Below are 19,158 nucleotides of genomic sequence, written 5' to 3'. Positions count from 1 at the left end.
TATTTTGATAATTTATAGGAATAATAGGACAAGGTGTTTAATCAGAACTGACCTGAAAAACCTAAGACCTGCTATTGTATTGACAATATGATCTCCCCCACTATCTCTGTTCATAGTACAGTGATACTAATCAGATTCAGAGAAGTGTTGATAAATGAAAGTACGACTTACCAGAATCATTAGTGCATGAAAAACATACAAGCCAAACAGGATTCTTTGACTCAACGCAGATGTTTATTGGAACAAATGTGTAGCTACTCACAAAAACAATAGCATTTGTTGCTAATGAAGTTGGCATGATCATTATTGCAAAGAACATTCATGGTATGGAATCACAGCTACAAACTCTATTCTAGGGAGGTGGAGTTTTGTTACATAGAAAAGGGACCCTAAGAGGCAGCACATTTTGAATTTGGAATGGGCTGCATTTGGAGCTAATGAGTTTCCCACCTCTAGATAAGATGGTCCTAATAGACACTCCCACCCTCTGCTTCTTTTTTAAAAAAAATTTTTTTTAATGTTTATTTATTTTTTGAGAGAGAGAGAGAGAGAGCGCACAAGCAGGGGAGGGGCAAGAGAGAGAGGGAGACACAGAATCCGAAGCAGGTTCCGGGCTCCGAGCCGTCAGCACAGAGCCTGATGCAGGGCTCGAACCCACAAACCATGAGATCATGACCTGAGCCAAAGTCTGGCGCTCAACTGACTGAGCCACCCAGGCACCCTCCAACCCTCTGCTTCTATAACTCTGTGAGAAGTTTGGGTTTCTTGAAACTCAGCAGCAGTGCAGCGGCTGATAAATGCTTGTTGATCAAGGGTAAGCTGGAGTTCCAGAGCACATTTAGACATTTCCTCAGAATAAGGATAAAGGGGAAATAACAGGATGAACTGGGTCCAGCAAGAAGCCAGTATTTATGCACAAATCCTGAGGCTATTTCAAACGCTATAGTTGCCTGACTTTTAGAAGAAAGGCTATTTCAGATGGTGATTCTGATCCCAGAATCAGAACAATGTCCTTTCTCTGTTCCAGGCCTAGTAAACCCACCATTTTTGTGGGAGAAGCTAGTGTAATATGAGGAAAACCTGAGTGGACATTTACTCTTGTGATCCTTCCACCTGGAATGCCTCCCTCTGTTTTACCTGTGGGAATGCCCACCCTCCTCAAGGGTCAGTGCCAACATCATCTCCTCTAGGATTCCTTCCTGATGTCCCCTCTTCTTTCGCACGCCTCCATATCAGAGTGGCTATTCTTTTGCTTCCATGCTGCTCCCAAACATAGCACTTGGCTGGGTTCCTTCTGTTCATGGTAGTCACTTGTGGATGTGTCAGTTCCACCTGTAGGAGCTCCTGGAAGGCATGAACCATGCTTCCCTCAACTTGGTATTCTCCATAGCCCCGTCGGCACAGCCTAGCACATGGGGACACCTGGGCAGTGCTGTGAGGTAGGAAGGTATGGGGTTTTGGAATGTCTTACAGCAACTCCAAAACTTTGCATTGCAATTCTTTGGTGTCTGAGATAGAGCTCCAGCTCGTCTGACATATATCTGATGAAGTTGGGTACCCATTGCCATCTTCCCTTTACAGCATGGACCACAAGGCCCAGAGAGGTAGAATGACTTGCTCATGGAACCAGCAGCAGGCTGTGAATTGCTGTCCCTGAGCACTCAGCCTAGTGCTTAGTTTCTGTGAGTTCTCACCCCTCGGTATCTTCATCTTCCAACAAGAGGTTCTGACTGAGTCCACCAACCGCAGTGCAGGTTAAGAACTAGAATCTCCCATGAAGACCAATTTTGATAAAATAGAAGACAGGAACCTGGGGCTTCTGACCCTTGAAGAGCTTAAATCTCAGAGCTCTGGAGGGGATGAGGTCTCCCCAGAGACGAGGTGGTTCTTGGAGGGGAGAGGCATTCTGCCTGGGAAACACTTGTGATCTTGCAGTGCCAGGGCATTCAGGGTGAGGGACAGGGTGTGAAATCAGTGGCACTGCTGCTTGGGGTTAGCTGGGGACATAAGAAGGAAGGGTTCAGGGGTCTGAGTCTAGCCTACCAGGGCTGACCTTGTGCAGCTCAGGTTCCCAGGAAGGGTAGGAGCAGATGCTCTGCTTTGGAATGTGGAAAGTTCCCTTGGCTAGCACTTTGCTAGGTGACATTCTTGGAAACCAGGGCATGGTAGACGGGGTGGGGATGGGGAGAGCAGTGGATGCAGTATTGGGTCTGCATCAAAGCTCTGTTGAACCTTAAAGTAATTTTTGCCTTTTGGTTACTTCAGCTTCAACTCATCTCATTAGAGAAACATGTCTTTGTTGGATCCTAGACTGTCAGAGCTGGGAGGGTCCTTTCAGATGAGGGGAAGGGACTGACATAGAGCCACACAGGAGCTGGGGGAAGAGCTATTTGTAAAACCTGGCATCTGACTTCCCAGTCCACTGCTCCTGGTCTGCCCCCCTCCTCCTGTCCTGCTTCTCTCGGGCACTCTCTCAGTTTCATGTCCAGCTCACATTCACAAGCGCATTGCTATGGGACATGCTATTGGACTTAGAAACTTGTCACTTTTTCTTTTTTTAATAGGGAACATGGATTGGGACTGAGAAAAGTACATGGTAGCAAAGAATCATGGAACATTTTCAGGCAGATGAAGGAGATGGTCAAGGTTGAGGGGAAGGGTACACACTGAGCAGCCCTAAGACCCGACGGGATTTGTGGGAGAACTTCATTTGCCTGGTAAACGCAATGACTTTTGCTAAGTCATGTTTATTGAGGACTTATGTCTGCACTGTGCTAAGTGCTACGTATATATTAATTAATTTTATCTTCATCAGACTCTTCTGAGGTAGGTAAGGTATGCCATTTTTATAATATGGACAAAGAAACAGCCATTCAGAGGTAAAGCCACCTGCCCAATGATGCAATGTCAGTAAGTGATAGGGCCTGGCTTCAGCCTTGTATTCTGATCACTCAGCTACTCTACTCCTTTACAGAGTGTGGAGAGGGGGCTGAGATACCTCTTTATTGGCCAGTAATGGGTGGGCTGAACGAAATGGGTGAAAGGTGAGGGGTGGCCATCTTGCATCAGATAATTATCCTGTGCTGCTGAGTGACCCGGGGCAGGCGGTTGGGGGTGAGGAACAGAATTCAATTCCTTATCCTGGTGACCCTCTGGATCCAGTCTGTGTTGTAGTAGATGTAGGAATACACTCCATATCGGTCTTTCTTTCCACAGTCGTCGCCCCAGGACACCGTGCCCACCAGGTACCACTGGCCTGTCGCTTTATCCAGGGTCACCATGGGGCCTCCGGAGTCACCTGAGCAAGCGTCCTTTCCCCCTAAATGAAAAGGAGATGCATGTTAAAGCTTTCCCCTTCCTAGCCCCAAATAAATCCAAAGGAGCCTCCTTTTCCCTACATCTGACTTGCAGTTCAGAGAATTGAACACGAGGGGGCGCAACAGACCATGTGACCCAAACCTGGACTCCGCAGTTCTGTCCGGTCTCCTGAGAGCTCAGTGATTTCAGTTATTGCAGGCAGGTTCGGGACTCTCCTTTCATAGGGGAATCCTTGGGCTTGGAAATGGGAATGATGGGAATTTCTTAGCACTCGTTTCTCTGACGCAGTGTAATTCTCCAGTGGAATCCTTCCTCTCGTGACCTCCCCCATTCCTCTCTGAGTCCTCCTCTGTTCAGCCTTAAAGACTGGACGATCTCCAGTCCTTCCATTGCTGGTGGTGCCCTGTTGTATGCCATCCTCTTGACTTACCTTCCTTCTCCCCAGCACAGATCATGTCCCTGGTCACTTTCTTCTTCAGAGGGGCATAGGCCTCTTGGCATGTGCGGTGGTCAACAATTGGGATTTCAATCTGCAACATAAGGCCATTGTTGGCTCTACCCCTGGCTGAGGAGTTCTTGCTGTTCTGATACCCCTAGAGCTGGCTCCTCCCCATCTCCTTCCTGGATGAGCTTAGGTCGAACCTTAGACCTGGTCTCAGAGACTATCCTATTGTGCAGGTGAAGGAACACTGAAGAATGGGGAGATCATGTTCTGCTACAGTCTTAGTCATGAACTTGCTGTGCGACCTTGAGCAAGTCTTTTGCCCTCCCTGGGCCTCATTTTTCTCATCTGTAATAATACTTGCCTAGCACATTCATTATTTCAAATATGGGAATGTATACAAAACATGGTCAATCTTCTCCCCCCGCCCCCATCCCTACAATTGCTGGCTGTGGGACCTGCGGCATATAGTTTACTTACTGCTTTTCAGACCTCTGAGATCGCTTCCTCATCTGAGAAACGGAAGTCACACTACTTGCCATACGAATCACATGGAATGGTCCAAAGAGGAGAGGAATAAGCAGATACTTTGTAAATTACAAACACCGGATAAATGTTAAGTCCGTAGGGGTTACCACTGCTTGCCTTACAGCAGGCATCACAGTAGTATGAGCTTCTGGACACTGGGTTTGCATTTTGTCCACTTCTACTTACATAGCTTGGGACAGAGTCAATACTCAGGGAATAGTTTTTTTAACTGAAGCAATAAATTGATACGTAAAAGTAAGGTATTGTGATTATTATTGCCCTGGATTCAGCTTGGGGGTAAGTGTTGGAGCAGATGTCTGGGATAAAATGAAGAAACATATGAGTCTCATTTACCCACACCAAGAACTGAATGGGACCCCAAAGTATAGTTCTTGTTGACCTTTGCCATTTCAGTCCCTCTTGGGCCATGGCCTTCCCAAATCACTGGGGAGAGAAACATAGGGCAGAGCGGTCACAAGCACAGAGTAGTCACAAGCACATATCTTCAGCAGACCATCAAGTGCCTGACTGACCTCTATTCATTGTTCAGGTATTAAAGTGTTATTTTCTCTGGAGAGCCCTTCTGTACCCTTAAGATGAGGTTGGATTTCCTGTTATACATTCTGGAGCCTCCTGCACTTCTTCCTCATCACATTTATCATGTTGGTAACTACTTTCTGTCCCCCTCACTTGACTAAAAGGGCAGATCCAGTCCCTATAAGATCCAGGGACATGATCTGTCCTTTTACCCCCCTGCATACCTAGTAACTAGTACAATGTCCGGTACATGGGAGGCACCAAATAAGTACCTGGAAGTTAGTGAAGGAAAGGATGAATGGCTGTTGCAAATCTGAAATTTCGAAGTGTGTTAAAATAACATATGTTGAAAGGTCAAAAATTAGCTGTAGCAGTCACTAACCCCAGTCATGTCAGAGTCAGGCAGATCTTGGGGGGGGCTTCTAGCATTGCCCCTAACTTTGCAGCTCGAGATACTATACAATGATCTAGAGAGGCAAATGACTTGTTTAAGATCACCCAGCAAGTTAGTAGGAACCAGTACTTGGAGCTATGGCTCCTTACTTCTGGTTCAGTGTTCTTTTATGAAATGATATAAATGTGAACTCCTAAATGCAACTGTCAAGTTTATTACTACAAGAACTGCAGCTCTCAAGAGCCCATTCTTTAGCCCATTCTCTGGTATGTGAATCTTTATGGTATACTGATGGGTCACCTTTTGGGGTGTCCAAGCCTGCTGTTTTCTGGAAGAATTTCCATGAGCTGAGTCTTTAATATGTTACAGAAATACTGAACAATGTTTAGAGACTAGTGCCCCATGTAGAACAAACAGACCAAACTTGTTGGGGTTCAAAGTCCCAGTGAACTTTGGAGGTGGGTCTGGGCCCCTTTTGTCTCTCTCACCCAAAACTCTAAATCCCTGAGGGGAACATGGAGCAGAAAGGGTCAATGTAGGGCAGAGGCATCATTCTCTATGGGCATAAATTGAACCTCACCTCCATCAGTGTCTCTGGGAACCTTTGCAAGAACTGTTTCCCCCAGCCACTGACGATGACCATGGCGCCTGGAGGAAGGAAGACACAGTGAGAGAAGAGAGGCTGTCTGTGGGGTTCTCAGAGGGTTGAGTCTTGCTGTCCCATCATTCCCTGCATGGGAAGGAAGGGCTGAATTTGTCCCCTTGGAGAACGGCAGCATGGTGGAGAGGAGAACTGCTGGGTTGGAGCTTACCTGCAATAGAGGTTTGGACATTTGTTTCTAGGACTCATTAGCTGGCTAATTTGTTGTCCAGTTTCTCCTGCTCCCAACTAGCATGGAACTTAGGCTCCATTAAGTTAGTAGACTCAGCTTTCTCTCTCTTCCCTGCTATATCCTCATGCCTCCAGCAGTGCTGGTGCATAGTAGGTGTTCAATCAATAATGGTGAGAAATTAAAAAGTTCAGCCTAGTCCACAGTGTGCTCTGATGCCTTCGGGGAGCCACCTCACCTCCCTCCCTTGCTGAGGCTTGGCTTCCCTGTCCATAAAACAAAATGAATTGGCTGGACTTGGTATTCTCTAACACCTCTCCCAGCCCTGATATTCTAGAAGTCTATGAAGTTGGCAAATATTGAGACAGTGTGGAAATGGGCTGAGCTCTGATAGAGCAATCATTTCTTCATTTGAAAAAGAGCCTGGACACTGGAAACAGCATTGGGTGTTAAGAGGGAAAACCTGGCTTCTGGTCCCAGAAGATACAAACCGTATCTTGGGTAAAGTCACTTCACCTTGTGAGGACTCATTTTCTCATCTGGAAAATGGGACTACAATACCACTTCACCAGGCTTTTAGAAGTAATAAATAAATTAACAAAAGCAAAGCAACTGGTACATGGTAGGCACATGACATTTGATAAAGCAGAGTCATCGCTGTGCCTTTCCTGTTGGCTCAGCTCTATTCAGCCATGTTTTATAACTTGATCAAACCGAAGAAGGTTAGCTACGATGCGGCACTACTGGGTTTAGACCAAGATGAAAAGAAAGCCAGTGTGTTTGAGTGTATTATTGAACTTAAATATCACAGCCACCCTATGGGGTATTATCCTCTGTGTAGAGGTAAGGGCCTTGAGGGTCTAACACTGTCTCAAGGTCACCCAATTGGGAAATGGCAGGGTGGGGTTTTGAATCTGTGTGGTGATGAAACCATTGTCTCTCGGGCCCAAGCTTCCTCTTTACTCTGCTTTGTGATGCTGCAGATGAGGCTCTAAAATGGGAGTTGTGCTTTGTTGAGGAGGAGGGGTCCCAGAAATAGGGGGCGTTTCCAGGAAGCCTTGCTGTTACTGTTGGCATTGCCCTAGCCCTGGGGGCTGGCCCTGGCTATTTCCCCAGCACCTCAGCACAGGGCTTTCTCCTCAGGCTTCTGAATCCCCTTTCCAAGTTTCTAGGTCCTGTGACTGCCCCCTCCCCCCTTTGTTCCCCCAGCCCCAGGAGGGGTGGGTTCTTCCTGTGGGTACTACCTGTGTTACATTAGCATTAGTATCCCCCTTTACTGCCCTAGTCCTCCAATGCCCTGTATTAAATTCTCTCTCTTGCGATAACTAGTCTGGTTTCTGTCTTCTCATCTGGATCCTGACTGACATAGTATTTACAGTACTGGTCAAGCCTGCCTATTTACTGTGTCCTGCCATGGAGCCGGTTCTGACTTAGCTGTTTTAGGGGAGGCAGCGGAGGGATCACGCAGACATGGTCAGCAGTCTCGGCTGGCACCAGAACCTCCCCAGGGCTGGAGAAGAAGTCCCTGTGAAGGCACCTGCTGCTCTGCAGAGGCAGGAGCAGGGGTGCGGCAGAGTACCTTCCTGTGGGGGCCCCTCGGGCAGACAGATGGGCATCACATAGTCGTTCAGCACCGGGCTCTCCAACAGCTCCACCAGAGCCACGTCATTCTCAAATGTGTTGGGGTCATACAGGGGATGGAGGAAGAAGCGTTTGACTCTGAGATGCTGTTCATTCTCATCTGACCGGCGCCTCCAATGCTTACCTGGGCAAGAGAAGGCCCATGAGGCATGGGGGTAATGGAGACATGGAGGGTAAGATCACACCTTGTCCCCAGTCACCCCCTGTCCCACCCAGCCTGCTTTCAGCCTTAACCCTTTTCTGCCTCTCACTGCTCTTTTCCCAGCCATCCCCTTACTCGACTTCTGCAAAGTCATGGGCTCCTACCTCTGGCTTTCTTCTTGAACTGATCCCATTGCCTTATAATCCTCATTCTGATGATCATTGCCACATGTCCAAACTATATAATCACACTTTAGTGCCTCAGTCAGGTGTTCCCTCCTCCATGAAGCTTCCCCGATTCTTGCGTTAGATTCTTCAGTTAGAAGTCTCTTTCTTGTGAATTCCAATGGTACCTCATCTGTTCCCCTCCTATAGGACTCTCTGCTTCCTACCTTATACTAGAGGTTTCTGTGTTCATGTTCATAGTAGGCTGTAAGTTCCTTGGGGTGCAGGAACTGGCTCTTAATTACACTGTGTTCTTAGATCCCGGCATAATGTCAGTAGGTAAGTATGTGCTGAACCGAACTGAATCAGCTGATGGTCTAGATTTTATAAAAGAGAGGGTCAGCTTGGATCATCTGTGTGTGACTTACCTGAAACCATGGATTCATAGAAGCCTGAAGTGTCTTTAGAAAATATCTAGACTGGGATCCTTATTTTACTTATAAAAACTGAGGGCTGGACTTCAACGACTTGCTCATGGTCTCACTACCTGCAAATCATAAACTTGGGCTAGGACTGAGGCCTCTGGACTCCAGTTCTAGATCATTCTTCGTCCCAGGTGTCCTGCCCTGATGAGTGAGTGAGTGGACACAGTCTATGCCCGGAACCACTGTTGGCTTTAGGAGTCAGCCTGCCCCTCACTCACCCAGGATGATTTTGAAGTCAGAAGGTCTGATCAGGTCTGAGTCCTGTAGGGCTGGGTATTCTGGATTGAGTAACTGGTGGAGGCAGTGAGCCGCGGTCACAATCCAGCTGGAGCCTGAGAACAGAATTGTACATAGGTACTGCCCTAGACTCCCCCTCCTGCCTTCTATTGCCTTGAGGTGAGAGCTTCAGACTACTTCAGGCTTTCCCCTTTCCATTGTGTTTCACAGCCCGAATTCAGACACTCATTTGACCCTAATCTGAAGATGAGGATTTAAATCTGTGATTTCATCTATCTATTCTAACCAAGAGGCCAAGACTGAACATCTTCAATGGGATTTTAGGGCTCCCTTAAACCTATGGGCTTGGTGAACTCCACACAGCCCAAGATGGGTCCGCAAAAAGCCTTGTGCTTACTGGCTACCCTTTAGGCATCAGCCTCAACTGGGAACTTCTTAGAAATGCAGACTCTCAGGCTCTGCCTCAGATTTACTGAAATAGAATCTTTATTAATTCTATAATAAAATCTGGGGATTTTAACAAGACCCTCAAGTAATTCCTATTCATATTAAAGTTTGAAAAGCACTGATCTAGCACGGACATGTCCTTACCTGACTGTACTGTCAGGAAGGTGAGTCAGTGAGAGACGAGGCTGGCAGCCTGGGAGCTGCCCAGGCAGATGTGGACCCATTCATGCCTTCTGATCTCTCAGAGATCAGACCAGGAACTGGCCAGGGACTCTAGGTTGCTATTCATTTTTCCTATGATGTCAGAGCTGGAATGGATCTTTGATCATCTGGACCAAACTGCAATGGGAAGAGCTGCCAGCCATTTCTTTCCCACCCTTACTGCCCTTCCCACCCACGTTCACTCCTTGCAAAATCCTGACCGTCCTATTTCCTAATCCTTTCGAATCTGCCTTATTTCTTTCCCTTGTCCCATGTCCTCATGCTGAGGCTAATGACTTCCCTCCCTACAATTGCAATGGCTACCTCACTGAATTCCTGGCTTCTGGATTCACTCTTCCTTCAATCCGTGTTACCCTGGCAAGAACTTTCCATAATATGTTTATAAATCTGCAGCAGCCTTCAGGAGAGATCTAAATTCCTAAATATGGCACTCAGGGCCTTTGTAAATCTCCCTTCCCTGACTTCTCCAGGGTGAGTTTCCTGGTTCTCCCCAGTCCCACAGCCCTAGTCACCATGCCTTTGAGCTGCACATAAGTGCCTTGTAATTCATGTTTGAGGGTCTGACTCCTTGACTTAGTCCTTCCCAGTGCCAGAGACTGACCAGGACTTCATAGGTGTTTGTTGACTGAAGGAGCAACCTAGAGCAGGAACACATGTCTCCTAGCTGCAGTTAAGGACTCTTCCTACCACACTGTCCTTCTGGGTCCTGCTACTAGTGTGGACAGTGATTCTCAATGAAGAAATCTTGATCAGTCTCTAGAATGAAGGTTGGTTCCCTTCACTTGCACCCAGTCCCCGAATCCTGGGTCCCCCACCCTTTCCACATCTCCTTACCTAGAAGGGAGCCCCCACAGAAGGGCTGCTCACTCCAGTGTGACAGCATGGCAATCCAGGGGGTGGTGCCCTTCTGGGCTGGGCGTCCATTGAAGATCCTGGCCATCAGCTTCCGGGAGAACTTGGGGAGCCCACACACTGCAGCCAAAGGAGGGAGGGACAGATCACACTCTGGGCTTCATCTTGCTCTTTGCTAGAGGTATGAGCTCATCATCGTCTTTTAGGAACATCTATTATTTTTGATTTCCCAGCATTCACTGCACTTTAAGTAATAGCACCCCAGTTTTCCTCTGGGGTCTACTCTTCCCTCATTCTTAGTCCATTATGTCCTGAGTTGGAATGATCTTACATCTGTTTCCAGACATAGGAATGTGACCCAGACCTAATGAATTAAATCCTCTCATCCTCTGGGGACAACAATTGCTCAGAGATGGGAATGTAACCCTGGCTAGCCCAATGAAAGCTGGCCTTGGGAATTTTGCTAAACGTATTAGAAAAAGAGAAGGCCTTTCTCTGTTGGGGTTGCTAAGCTGCTGGTTATAATCCAAGATCTATCAATGATCACTTCATTGAGAGTCTTCAGAGAATGATGCTACTAATGGAAAAAAGTGGGTCTAGATGATGAAGGATGAAGCAAGAGAGAGATTGTATCCTGATATTTGGGTTCATTGATCTAACCATACCTGAAGTCTTGTGATTTGGACTTTTTAGCTATGTGAGCCTATAACACAAACACTCTCTCCCTCCCTCCCTCCCCTGCCCTCTCTCTCTTCCCTAAGCTATTTGTATTGGGTTTCTTTTACATGAATGAAAGAGTCCTGACTAATAAAGAATTTTCATGCTCTATCCAGGGGGATCTCTTTTCAGAGAAGCCTTTCCTCAGGGCCTTGGGGGGTTGAAGACCCCTCCAAGGGTCTCCCTGATCCATATTGTTTCCACTGACTTGGATTCACAGACACAGACACACAGCACCTTACAGCTGAACAGCCTTGGAGACCATCTAGTCTATCCCTCTCATCATACACCTAAGGAAACTGAGGCTTTAAGAAGGGAATTAACTTGCAAAGAGCTACTCTATGAGTTAGTGGCAAAATTCTAATCTAGGTCTCCTGACTTCAGGGCTTTTCCCACCATATCCAGCACCACTAACTCTTACTATGTGACTTCCTAGAGCACTCATACCCTAAGCCCCTGGATCCAGGTAGCCATTTGCCTTCTTGGTAGCTGTCACCAGGCTGCTGAGTAGGGCTGGGGAAATCCCAGATGGATGTGCTTTAACCTTGACTGCATCTTCAGTATCTTCCAGTAGCTTCATTCTACATGCCCTTGGCTAATGTCTCAGGCTAATGTCCTGTCCCCACTCCCAGCAGAATATCAGAGCCCACTGGGTGGGAACTCTCCCAAGCATTCTCTCTCCATCTTCCCCTGTCTATAAACCTTTTTCTCTTCAGAACTAATTCTGGACTCTGGATCTTCTCACTTCCACACTCTTGGGGACCTGGCTTGGGAGATTCTCATCCCTCTCTGATATCTTGAATCTTTCCTTTGCCCACACCTCCAAAACATGGCCGTGTTCTCATCCTGAAATTGCACTTCCACTTTCCTGGCTTCTCATTCATTCTACAGTCTCTCCTTCTCCTCCCTTCCATAGCCAAACTTATGGAAAGAGGAATTGACAGTTAGTCTCCACATCCTCTCCTCTCCTTTGGAGGTGGATTTGGAAGAAGAAAGTGCCAGACTGTGCATACACTTGGAAATAAAGTGGCTATTTGGACATTTAGTAGATCCACACAATATATGGAGGTAGAATGACTCTGGACCCATACATGGGACTTCAAAAGACATGTTTTCATGTGTAGGAAAACAGGATTTGAAAATTTCTGTCATATATTCTCTATGTCCAGGAATTCCCCTTGTCCTCTGGCTCCTTATTATTAAAGCTGAGCATCCATTGTTTTAGGTGAGGCTGGATACAATTCTGACTTTTGAAAGAGCAAAGTAGAAAGAAAAGTTGGAAATTTAAACTTTCATTTGAAGAGTCAAGGATTGTGGTAAAAGATTTGTAGGTTTCAAGGAATCCAAACCCAGAGAACTAAGCATATAATCATATAATTTTTACTGTAAGTCATAGAGAAAAGTGGATGTAAGGATAGTTGGATAGTTGCCTGCCTCAAGAGAGAGAGATAAAACCTAGGAAAAGTGTGGAGACAGAGGGGGGAAATGAGGGAGGGAGAGAGGAAGGAAGGAAAGAGAGAGAAAGAGAGAGAGAGAGAGAGAGAGAGAGAGAAGAGAGGAGGAGGAGGAGGAGGGAGAGTTGGAGATTTAAACACAGCAGGGGCCCTGCTTCCTAGAGCCTCTGAGTGGACAGTAGAGGCTGGGTCCTTGTCCCTGGGGAGTATCCTGCCTGGAGGTTAGCTTCAGACTGTCCTGTGGCATTGGCACTGTTGACTACTGTACCCTTCCTGATACTGCCTCCTTGGCTTCTGAAGCACTTCTCTGCCTGTGTTTCTGACCCCTCTTTTTTGTCTCTTTCTTGGAGTTTCTCTTTTCTCCATGCCTTCCATGCTGTGGCACCCTTGATCAGTCCTTGGCCCATTCTTCTGGACACTTCCGGTAGATAATAGCAATCTCCTGTGGCCATCCTACTGTACCCTGATGGATTCCAAATCAGTATCTCTGACCTGGCTTCACTTCTCAGTGATTCCCTTCTTGCTTATTCATTCCTTACATCTCCAGCTGGATTGCTCGTGACCTTCTCCCCTCTGATATTCCAGATGTCTGTTAAGGTCTGCATAGATTGCATCCTAAAGCTGGTAAAAAAAAAATCACCAGGGGAAGTAGAGAGTAATGTGACTCCTCCCTGCCATGTCACAAGGTGGTTTCCATGTAACCTCATGATACCTCAGTGTCTCAATATGTCACAACATAAAGTCCTAATATTTAGAGGATAGTAAAAATCTGAAACACATTAGAACGCAAGACAGGATAGTGCTCGAGACCAGCTACATATACAATGTCAAGCATAATTTAGGATTCTTTTAGTTCTCAATAGTGTAAAAAACATGATATTTTCATTATGATACGAACCCCAAACAAAGGCAAACCATGAGCACATCCATGGAGAGCCCTCATGAGCAGGTTAGCTGTGCCCCCCCTCCCCACCAGCTCCATGTCTGCACTATTTCACACCAGGCCTATACACTGAGCCCTGCTGAATACATCATTTGAAGGTTTTAAACTCCCCCAGCTCCCACATCTGCACTGGCTTAGCCATAGGTCTGGCGGGTTTGCACCTTTTTCTCCAGCACCTTCCCCCTCTCCCCACTTCCCACACTGTGCTGCCCACCCTCAGAATCCTCTGCCAGTGAGACCCAGGAATCTGCATTTCTAAGGAGCACTCCAGGTGATTCTAATATACTCCCAATTAGAGAGTCACTGGTTACAGGGCATAGTGCAACCATTGTATGGCCTTTAAGACTCCTTCCACCTTCCCTGATTCCCTGATGCACCTCTCCACTCAGGCATGCTTCCCTGCTTGATCTTCATCCACACTGGCCCTTCTCTCCTGTCTCCTGGTGTGTTCTCTGCAGCCTGTTTATAAAGCTCCCCAAATCCCCTTCAGCCCTGTGACTCTCCCGCCTTCAAGTGCCCACATTGCTGTGATCTCTACTCTTCTTATGACACTTCACTGCTTTCACCTGTGTGAGACAAGGATGCACGTGACCCTGTCTTGCATGCTAGTTTGGCCTCTTTGAAGTTAAGGACTTAAATGACAGGTGCTTCAGTGAAGGCACACAGCCTGGGGGGACACATGTCCATAACTGACTCCATTCCTCATTTTACCCTTTCTTGGATGATGCCCAAATGACAAAAAGTTGTACCTTTTCTGTAATGGGAGAGATAGTAGCTTAATGAGGGGCCAGTTTCCTTCAAAAGGTCAAAATACACAAACATCAACAATAACCAAACCTCAGAATGAAGGCTGTTTGTTATCCACAGAGGGTTTATTTCCACTTTAGACCCCTGACAGGAGAAACAGAGCACAGAGGCACCTTGCAGAGTAGTGAAGCTTGTGGTATGAAATATACAAAATACAGCATTCTCTATGTGCACTGTTCATAGACATAGGAGTGTGTTTCATGAACTGATTGGACAAGCGGACACTTCCCAATGTTCTCTTGGAATTCTTCTCAAGAGACTTCTCTGGCTGCCTTTCTCTGACGGAGAATCTCCAGAAAAGCAAGCTCTGGGGAGGAGGAACACAGTCAGCCCTGTGAGAGCCAGGGAAAGGCTCTGGCAGTCAGAAGACTGAATGCTAGCACTAGAAGAATGCTGAGAGGGATCTGATGTCTTCCTTTTCTAGATGAGGAAACTGAGGCCCAGAAAGGGAAAGTGATTTGTGAGAAGTTATACAGCCAGTTAGGGGACTGGAACCCAACACTCTTGGCTGTCTCTCTCTCTTCCCTGCCTTTCATGGGCAAGTCTCTGCTTCCCATGACTCGGGCTCCTGGAAACCGGAGGGGTGGATCTCTCTGAACATCCATGCCAGGTGGGTTCTCTGAAGAGCTCAGACTGTAGGCACGCTGGGCAGTCTGGTGAGATCAGGTTACTCCTAATGTCCTGAGCCCACCCTTCTTCCATTTTCTTGCCCAGAAGCCCAACGGGACACAGTGTGGGCCTTCTCTTTTTCTAAACAATCCAGTTGGGTCTCCATGCCTAGGGCTGGGGCTCAGGTCGCCCTTGCAGATGATACACTTCAAAGCTGGAAGTTTGCTTCATGCTTGTCTGGAGCGACAGGTGTGGACGCCAATGTTGTCAGCTGATATTGGAGAGTAACATATGGGTCTAAATGATGTGTTCAGAATTGACAATAGGAATTTATCAGGGATGGGGGGCCTCCCACTGATATTCTCCTCCTCCTGGTCACCACAACACCTTCCCAGCTTTCTCGTTGTCCTTTGAAATTCCTTTAATAGAGAACACAGGCGTATGGCTTGGACTACAAGAAGCTTTTGGGAGAGAAACCTAAGGAACAAAAGTACTCCAAGGCATCACCCTAGGAGACAGAGCCTCGGGGGTCTGATCCCTGTCTTCTAAAACCCTAGAAGAGACTAGACTTCTCTGTGCCAGGGCTGATCAGGGAAAACATACAGACTCAGCATTCAGGTCAACATAAGGAAAGATTTTCTAACAATCAGGTCCCAGCTCGGGCACACCAACATTGCAAGGAGTGGGTTTGGTAAGTGCCTAGGAGTGCATAAGGCCACCGGGGTCAAGTGCTCCCAAAGAGGAGTGCTGGGATTGGCCAGAGGTCTAGTCTCCCTCACTGTGCTGCCAGGGAGAGTGAGGCCTACAGAGGGGCAGGGGCTTGCTCAGGGCCATGCACCCAGGTCTCTCATACAGCCTTTTCCTATACCACACTGCTGGCTCTCAGGGCCCCTGGGCTGTCTTGGGAGGATGAGAACAGCGCGTTCCATTCCATCTGGTCTGGTGAGTAACGTGGAGTGTGCTGTCGGAAGTGCGTGTGCAGACTCACTCGGGCTGGGGTGGGGCAGGCAGGCCCTGAGGAAGTCGGTCAGCTCACCGTTCCACCTGGAGCGCCCCCAGGCCTTGTGGGGAGCCCATCTGCTCCCACAACCAGTCCACGTAGTTGGAGACCTTTGTGTAGACCCCATAGACCTGCTTGCTGCCGCATTCTTCAGGGCCCCCCCATGACACCAGGCCTTGGGCCACCCAGCGCTGGGTCAAGTCATCCAGAATGACAAAGGCTCCACCGCTGTCTCCAAGGCACGTGTCCTTGCCACCCTCATAATAGCCGGCACAGAACATGTTCTCCGTGACACTGTAGTTACCCGATCGAGACTCATAGCTGGTTTTGCACTCAGCGTGTGGCACCACAGGTAACTTGACGTACTGCAGGACATCGGACAAGGTCCGTGTGCCACTGCTGATGATTTCATCCACTGTCACGTTAGGATTGGAGATGCCCCACCCAGCTACCAGGCCCAGCATGTGGGGCTCCGGGCCTTCGGGCTCAGGGCTTGGTAGGCAGATAGGCATGACGTGGGGTCCCAGGGGCACAGGTTCCTGAAGCTGCACCAGAGCTATGTCATGGTTGTAGTTCTGGATGTTGAAGTCTGGGTGGAGCACCACTTGTGCAGCTGAGCTGTTGACAGCGCCTGATTTGTCCCGCACATCGTGCAGGCCCAGGTAGACGGTGACATGCTCCTTGGAGACCGGTGTCACTGTGTTGTCTCTTCGCTGGGAGCGCAGCACATGGGCTGCTGTGAGGATCCAGGACTCGGAGAGCAGAGCCCCACTCCCAAACCACTTGTCATTTGGCACCCTTGAGGTGTCCTCCACCACTATCAAGGCCTGCCACGGAAAGAGGCCAGGCTCGGCATTCCGACCCCCAATGATTCTCTTGACCAGGTTGGGCAGAGAGCGGGAGGGCTGACCACACACTGTAAGGAGAAGGAGGGAATGGGGACAAGAGACAGAGACTGGTCAGGTCAGACATATGGAAAGAGCTGCTGAAAGAAATTCACATCATTCACTGTAGATTATGCCACATGGGACCCTACTCTACATCACAGGGCCACACTAGCCTGGGAGAGTTCTGCACAGGTGTCATCTTTGACTTGTCTTTCTGGTCTGGCCTGTGTATGGTCTGGCCCTTCTGTAGCCAGTGCTATCGACAGACCAGACCATTTCATGTGTGGGGGCTTCACCATCCTGAATCATTTCCAGCCAACATCACTTTTGGCTTTGACCAGCTCATATTCCAGAAGAGGCCCATGCTGTGGGTACTTAGAAAAGTTCTGAAAACCATAGGTCATGGGCTTTGAGCGATGGAAGGAAACTAAAAGACTGTCCAGCGGGTCACAGCAAACACTGGGCTGGGAGTCAAGATACCTGGGGACTTGACCCAGCTTCTCTCTCCTATGTCCTGTGTGACTCTAAGTAAATTTGTCTCTTAATTTTTGATCTGCTAAATGAAGCAGTTGGCCAATATGATCTCCATGGATCCTTCAAATTCCAAATTCCCTCAATTTTTATTTCATTTTCCATGGCCATCCCCATTTTATGGGAGTAAAACTCTCCAGAGGTTAAGCAATTAGCCCAAGACACATGACCATTAAGTTAGTAGGGGAATTAACTAGATTCTAAGATCAATGTCTTGTCCCATATCCCACAGTACCTCATTATGTATACAGATCATGGTCATGGGCTCTGTAACTTTTTCTTCTTTGGCCTAAAGGACTCATGCTATGAATGCATGCCCAGGGCATCGAAGGTTAGGGGAAAGTGGCATAATCTACAAGCAATGATGCATGGGCTCTGCTCTGAGCCACCCATCATTGCACCCAGGAACCATGTAGTACCTTCAGGGGAAGAAGAAAGGTCTGATCAAACTTCGTTCCACTGAGTTGTACCCCGAGCATGCACATGCACCACCAGCCTCCTGCAGCCAAATGTCTTTGGCCCATGAGCAGAGAGGGTCTTCAGTACCAGTCCCCTGCTGGCCAAGAACAAGCTCACATGGGCCTTCCCAGCAGGGCTCTTAGGCTTGGGAGGTGAGCCTGGTGTGAGTGTGGGCTTCCTCCTGGTTGCAAATGGCCAGGCTACATTCTTTGGTTCTGGATACTTTCAACAATTCTTTAAAGACCAAGGAATATTTGTGTTTTCTTGGCAACTTTGGGAGGTCAGGCTTTCAGCGACCCAATGTTTTTCAGATGCTCTTCTTCCTGATGCCAAAAGCTTCTGACATGATCCTTAGGCACTCTGTCCTTCACATCAGGCCAGATGTGAGCTGGCCTTTGCTAATTCTCTGTGGCCTGGTCTTTCAGAGTTGAAGGCCAGACTCCCAATTACAAGCAGCAGCCTACAAGGTGACATCTCAAGGCAATCTGTGACTGGCCCTGCACAACAACTCATTTAGTGCTGAAAGGGCCTCATCTGGTAAGGGACATGCCTGTGGTTGAGTTCATGCTTACAACAAAGCCAGCTCTGAATGGTGCCTTTCTTCAATGTCAGAGCTGGGGAAGCTTGGAGCACCACTAATTGACAGATGGAGAAATCGAGGTTCAGAGAAGGCAAGTGACATACTCAAAGTCATTAGTGACAGAGCCAGAAGTAGAGCCTGTTTCTTCTAACTCTTGTTTTATTTTCTGCACTAAAGTCTGTTTTTCATCTTGATGTGCTTTTGTCCTTTCAAGAGGTTGAATGATGCAACAAGCCTTGAGCGAGCTCATTGAAATGGGACCTTCTTTTTGGCTGCTACCCTTTTCCATCCAATCTTTCCTGGAATAAAGGAATCTTCTTGAAAAACTAGAGCTTCAGCTGCACTGAAGCCAAATTCAGACTCTAGAGCACTGGAGGTACTGAGGGAGGGCCCTTAAAACAAAAATATAATATTCTAGAATTCTGGGTCCATGAGGATGCCATGAAACATAGAGTGAAGAATGGCTCAACATTGCTTGTGTTGACAGCAAAATTCTTGGCTTCATCTTCCAGCTCTGCCCCTAACTTTGTGAATAGCTTTGGATAAATCAGTGCTCCTCACCGATCCTCAGTTTTCTCACATGTAAAATGAAGGGCAGAGAGTATTTGCTTAATAAGATTCTTTGGAAAGGTGGATGTTATGATGTTAAATAAAATGGCTTTCTCCTTTCTGGTTTGCTTTTGGGTTCAATTTTGGTGTCTTAGGAGGAAAGGATTTAGAAATCTCTGGCATGGTCCAATGGTAAACCACAGTTCTTCCCAATACCAGGTGTTAAAAGAATTTCATGACTCACTATATCCAAGATGCTTTGTGTAAATATAGAGGATGATAACCATTGCAGGTTATAGAATGTTATGGATCACTTGGTCCTACTCCCTCACTTCTGAGGTATGGAATCTTAGCCCCAGAGATTACTTACCAAAGATCACAAT

General features: G+C 47.5%; 2 protein-coding genes across 5 annotated transcripts in view; one reads left to right on the top strand and one right to left on the bottom strand.

Moving 5' to 3' along the window:
* The window catches only part of ST6GAL1 (ST6 beta-galactoside alpha-2,6-sialyltransferase 1), a 485,891-nt gene that overhangs the window by 224,388 nt on the left and 242,345 nt on the right, over positions 1-19,158 (top strand). The gene's annotated exons all lie outside the window — the stretch shown is intronic.
* Positions 227-19,158, bottom strand: part of MASP1 (MBL associated serine protease 1) — a 63,501-nt gene continuing 44,569 nt past the window's right edge. Inside the window, exons 11-16 of one of the 4 annotated variants that reach the window (XM_060639493.3) lie at positions 10,222-10,359; positions 8,700-8,813; positions 7,629-7,814; positions 5,800-5,867; positions 3,749-3,848; positions 227-3,319 (exon numbers count right to left, since the gene is read on the bottom strand). In XM_060639493.3, coding sequence (XP_060495476.1) covers positions 3,129-3,319; positions 3,749-3,848; positions 5,800-5,867; positions 7,629-7,814; positions 8,700-8,813; positions 10,222-10,359 — 797 coding nt within the window. In that variant the 3' untranslated portion in view covers positions 227-3,128. Of the gene's footprint in view, positions 3,320-3,748; positions 3,849-5,799; positions 5,868-7,628; positions 7,815-8,699; positions 8,814-10,221; positions 10,360-13,568; positions 16,686-19,158 lie in introns of those variants that run through there. The other 3 variants (XM_060639495.3, XM_060639494.3, XM_060639492.3) reach the window with 3 other exon arrangements.

Source organism: Panthera onca, chromosome C2 (genome assembly GCF_046562875.1).
Source record: "Panthera onca isolate mPanOnc1 chromosome C2, mPanOnc1 haplotype 2, whole genome shotgun sequence".
Taxonomy (NCBI): Eukaryota; Metazoa; Chordata; class Mammalia; order Carnivora; family Felidae; genus Panthera; species Panthera onca.
Note: the sequence above shows the minus strand (reverse complement) of the source record. Positions and strands in the feature narration are given on the sequence as shown.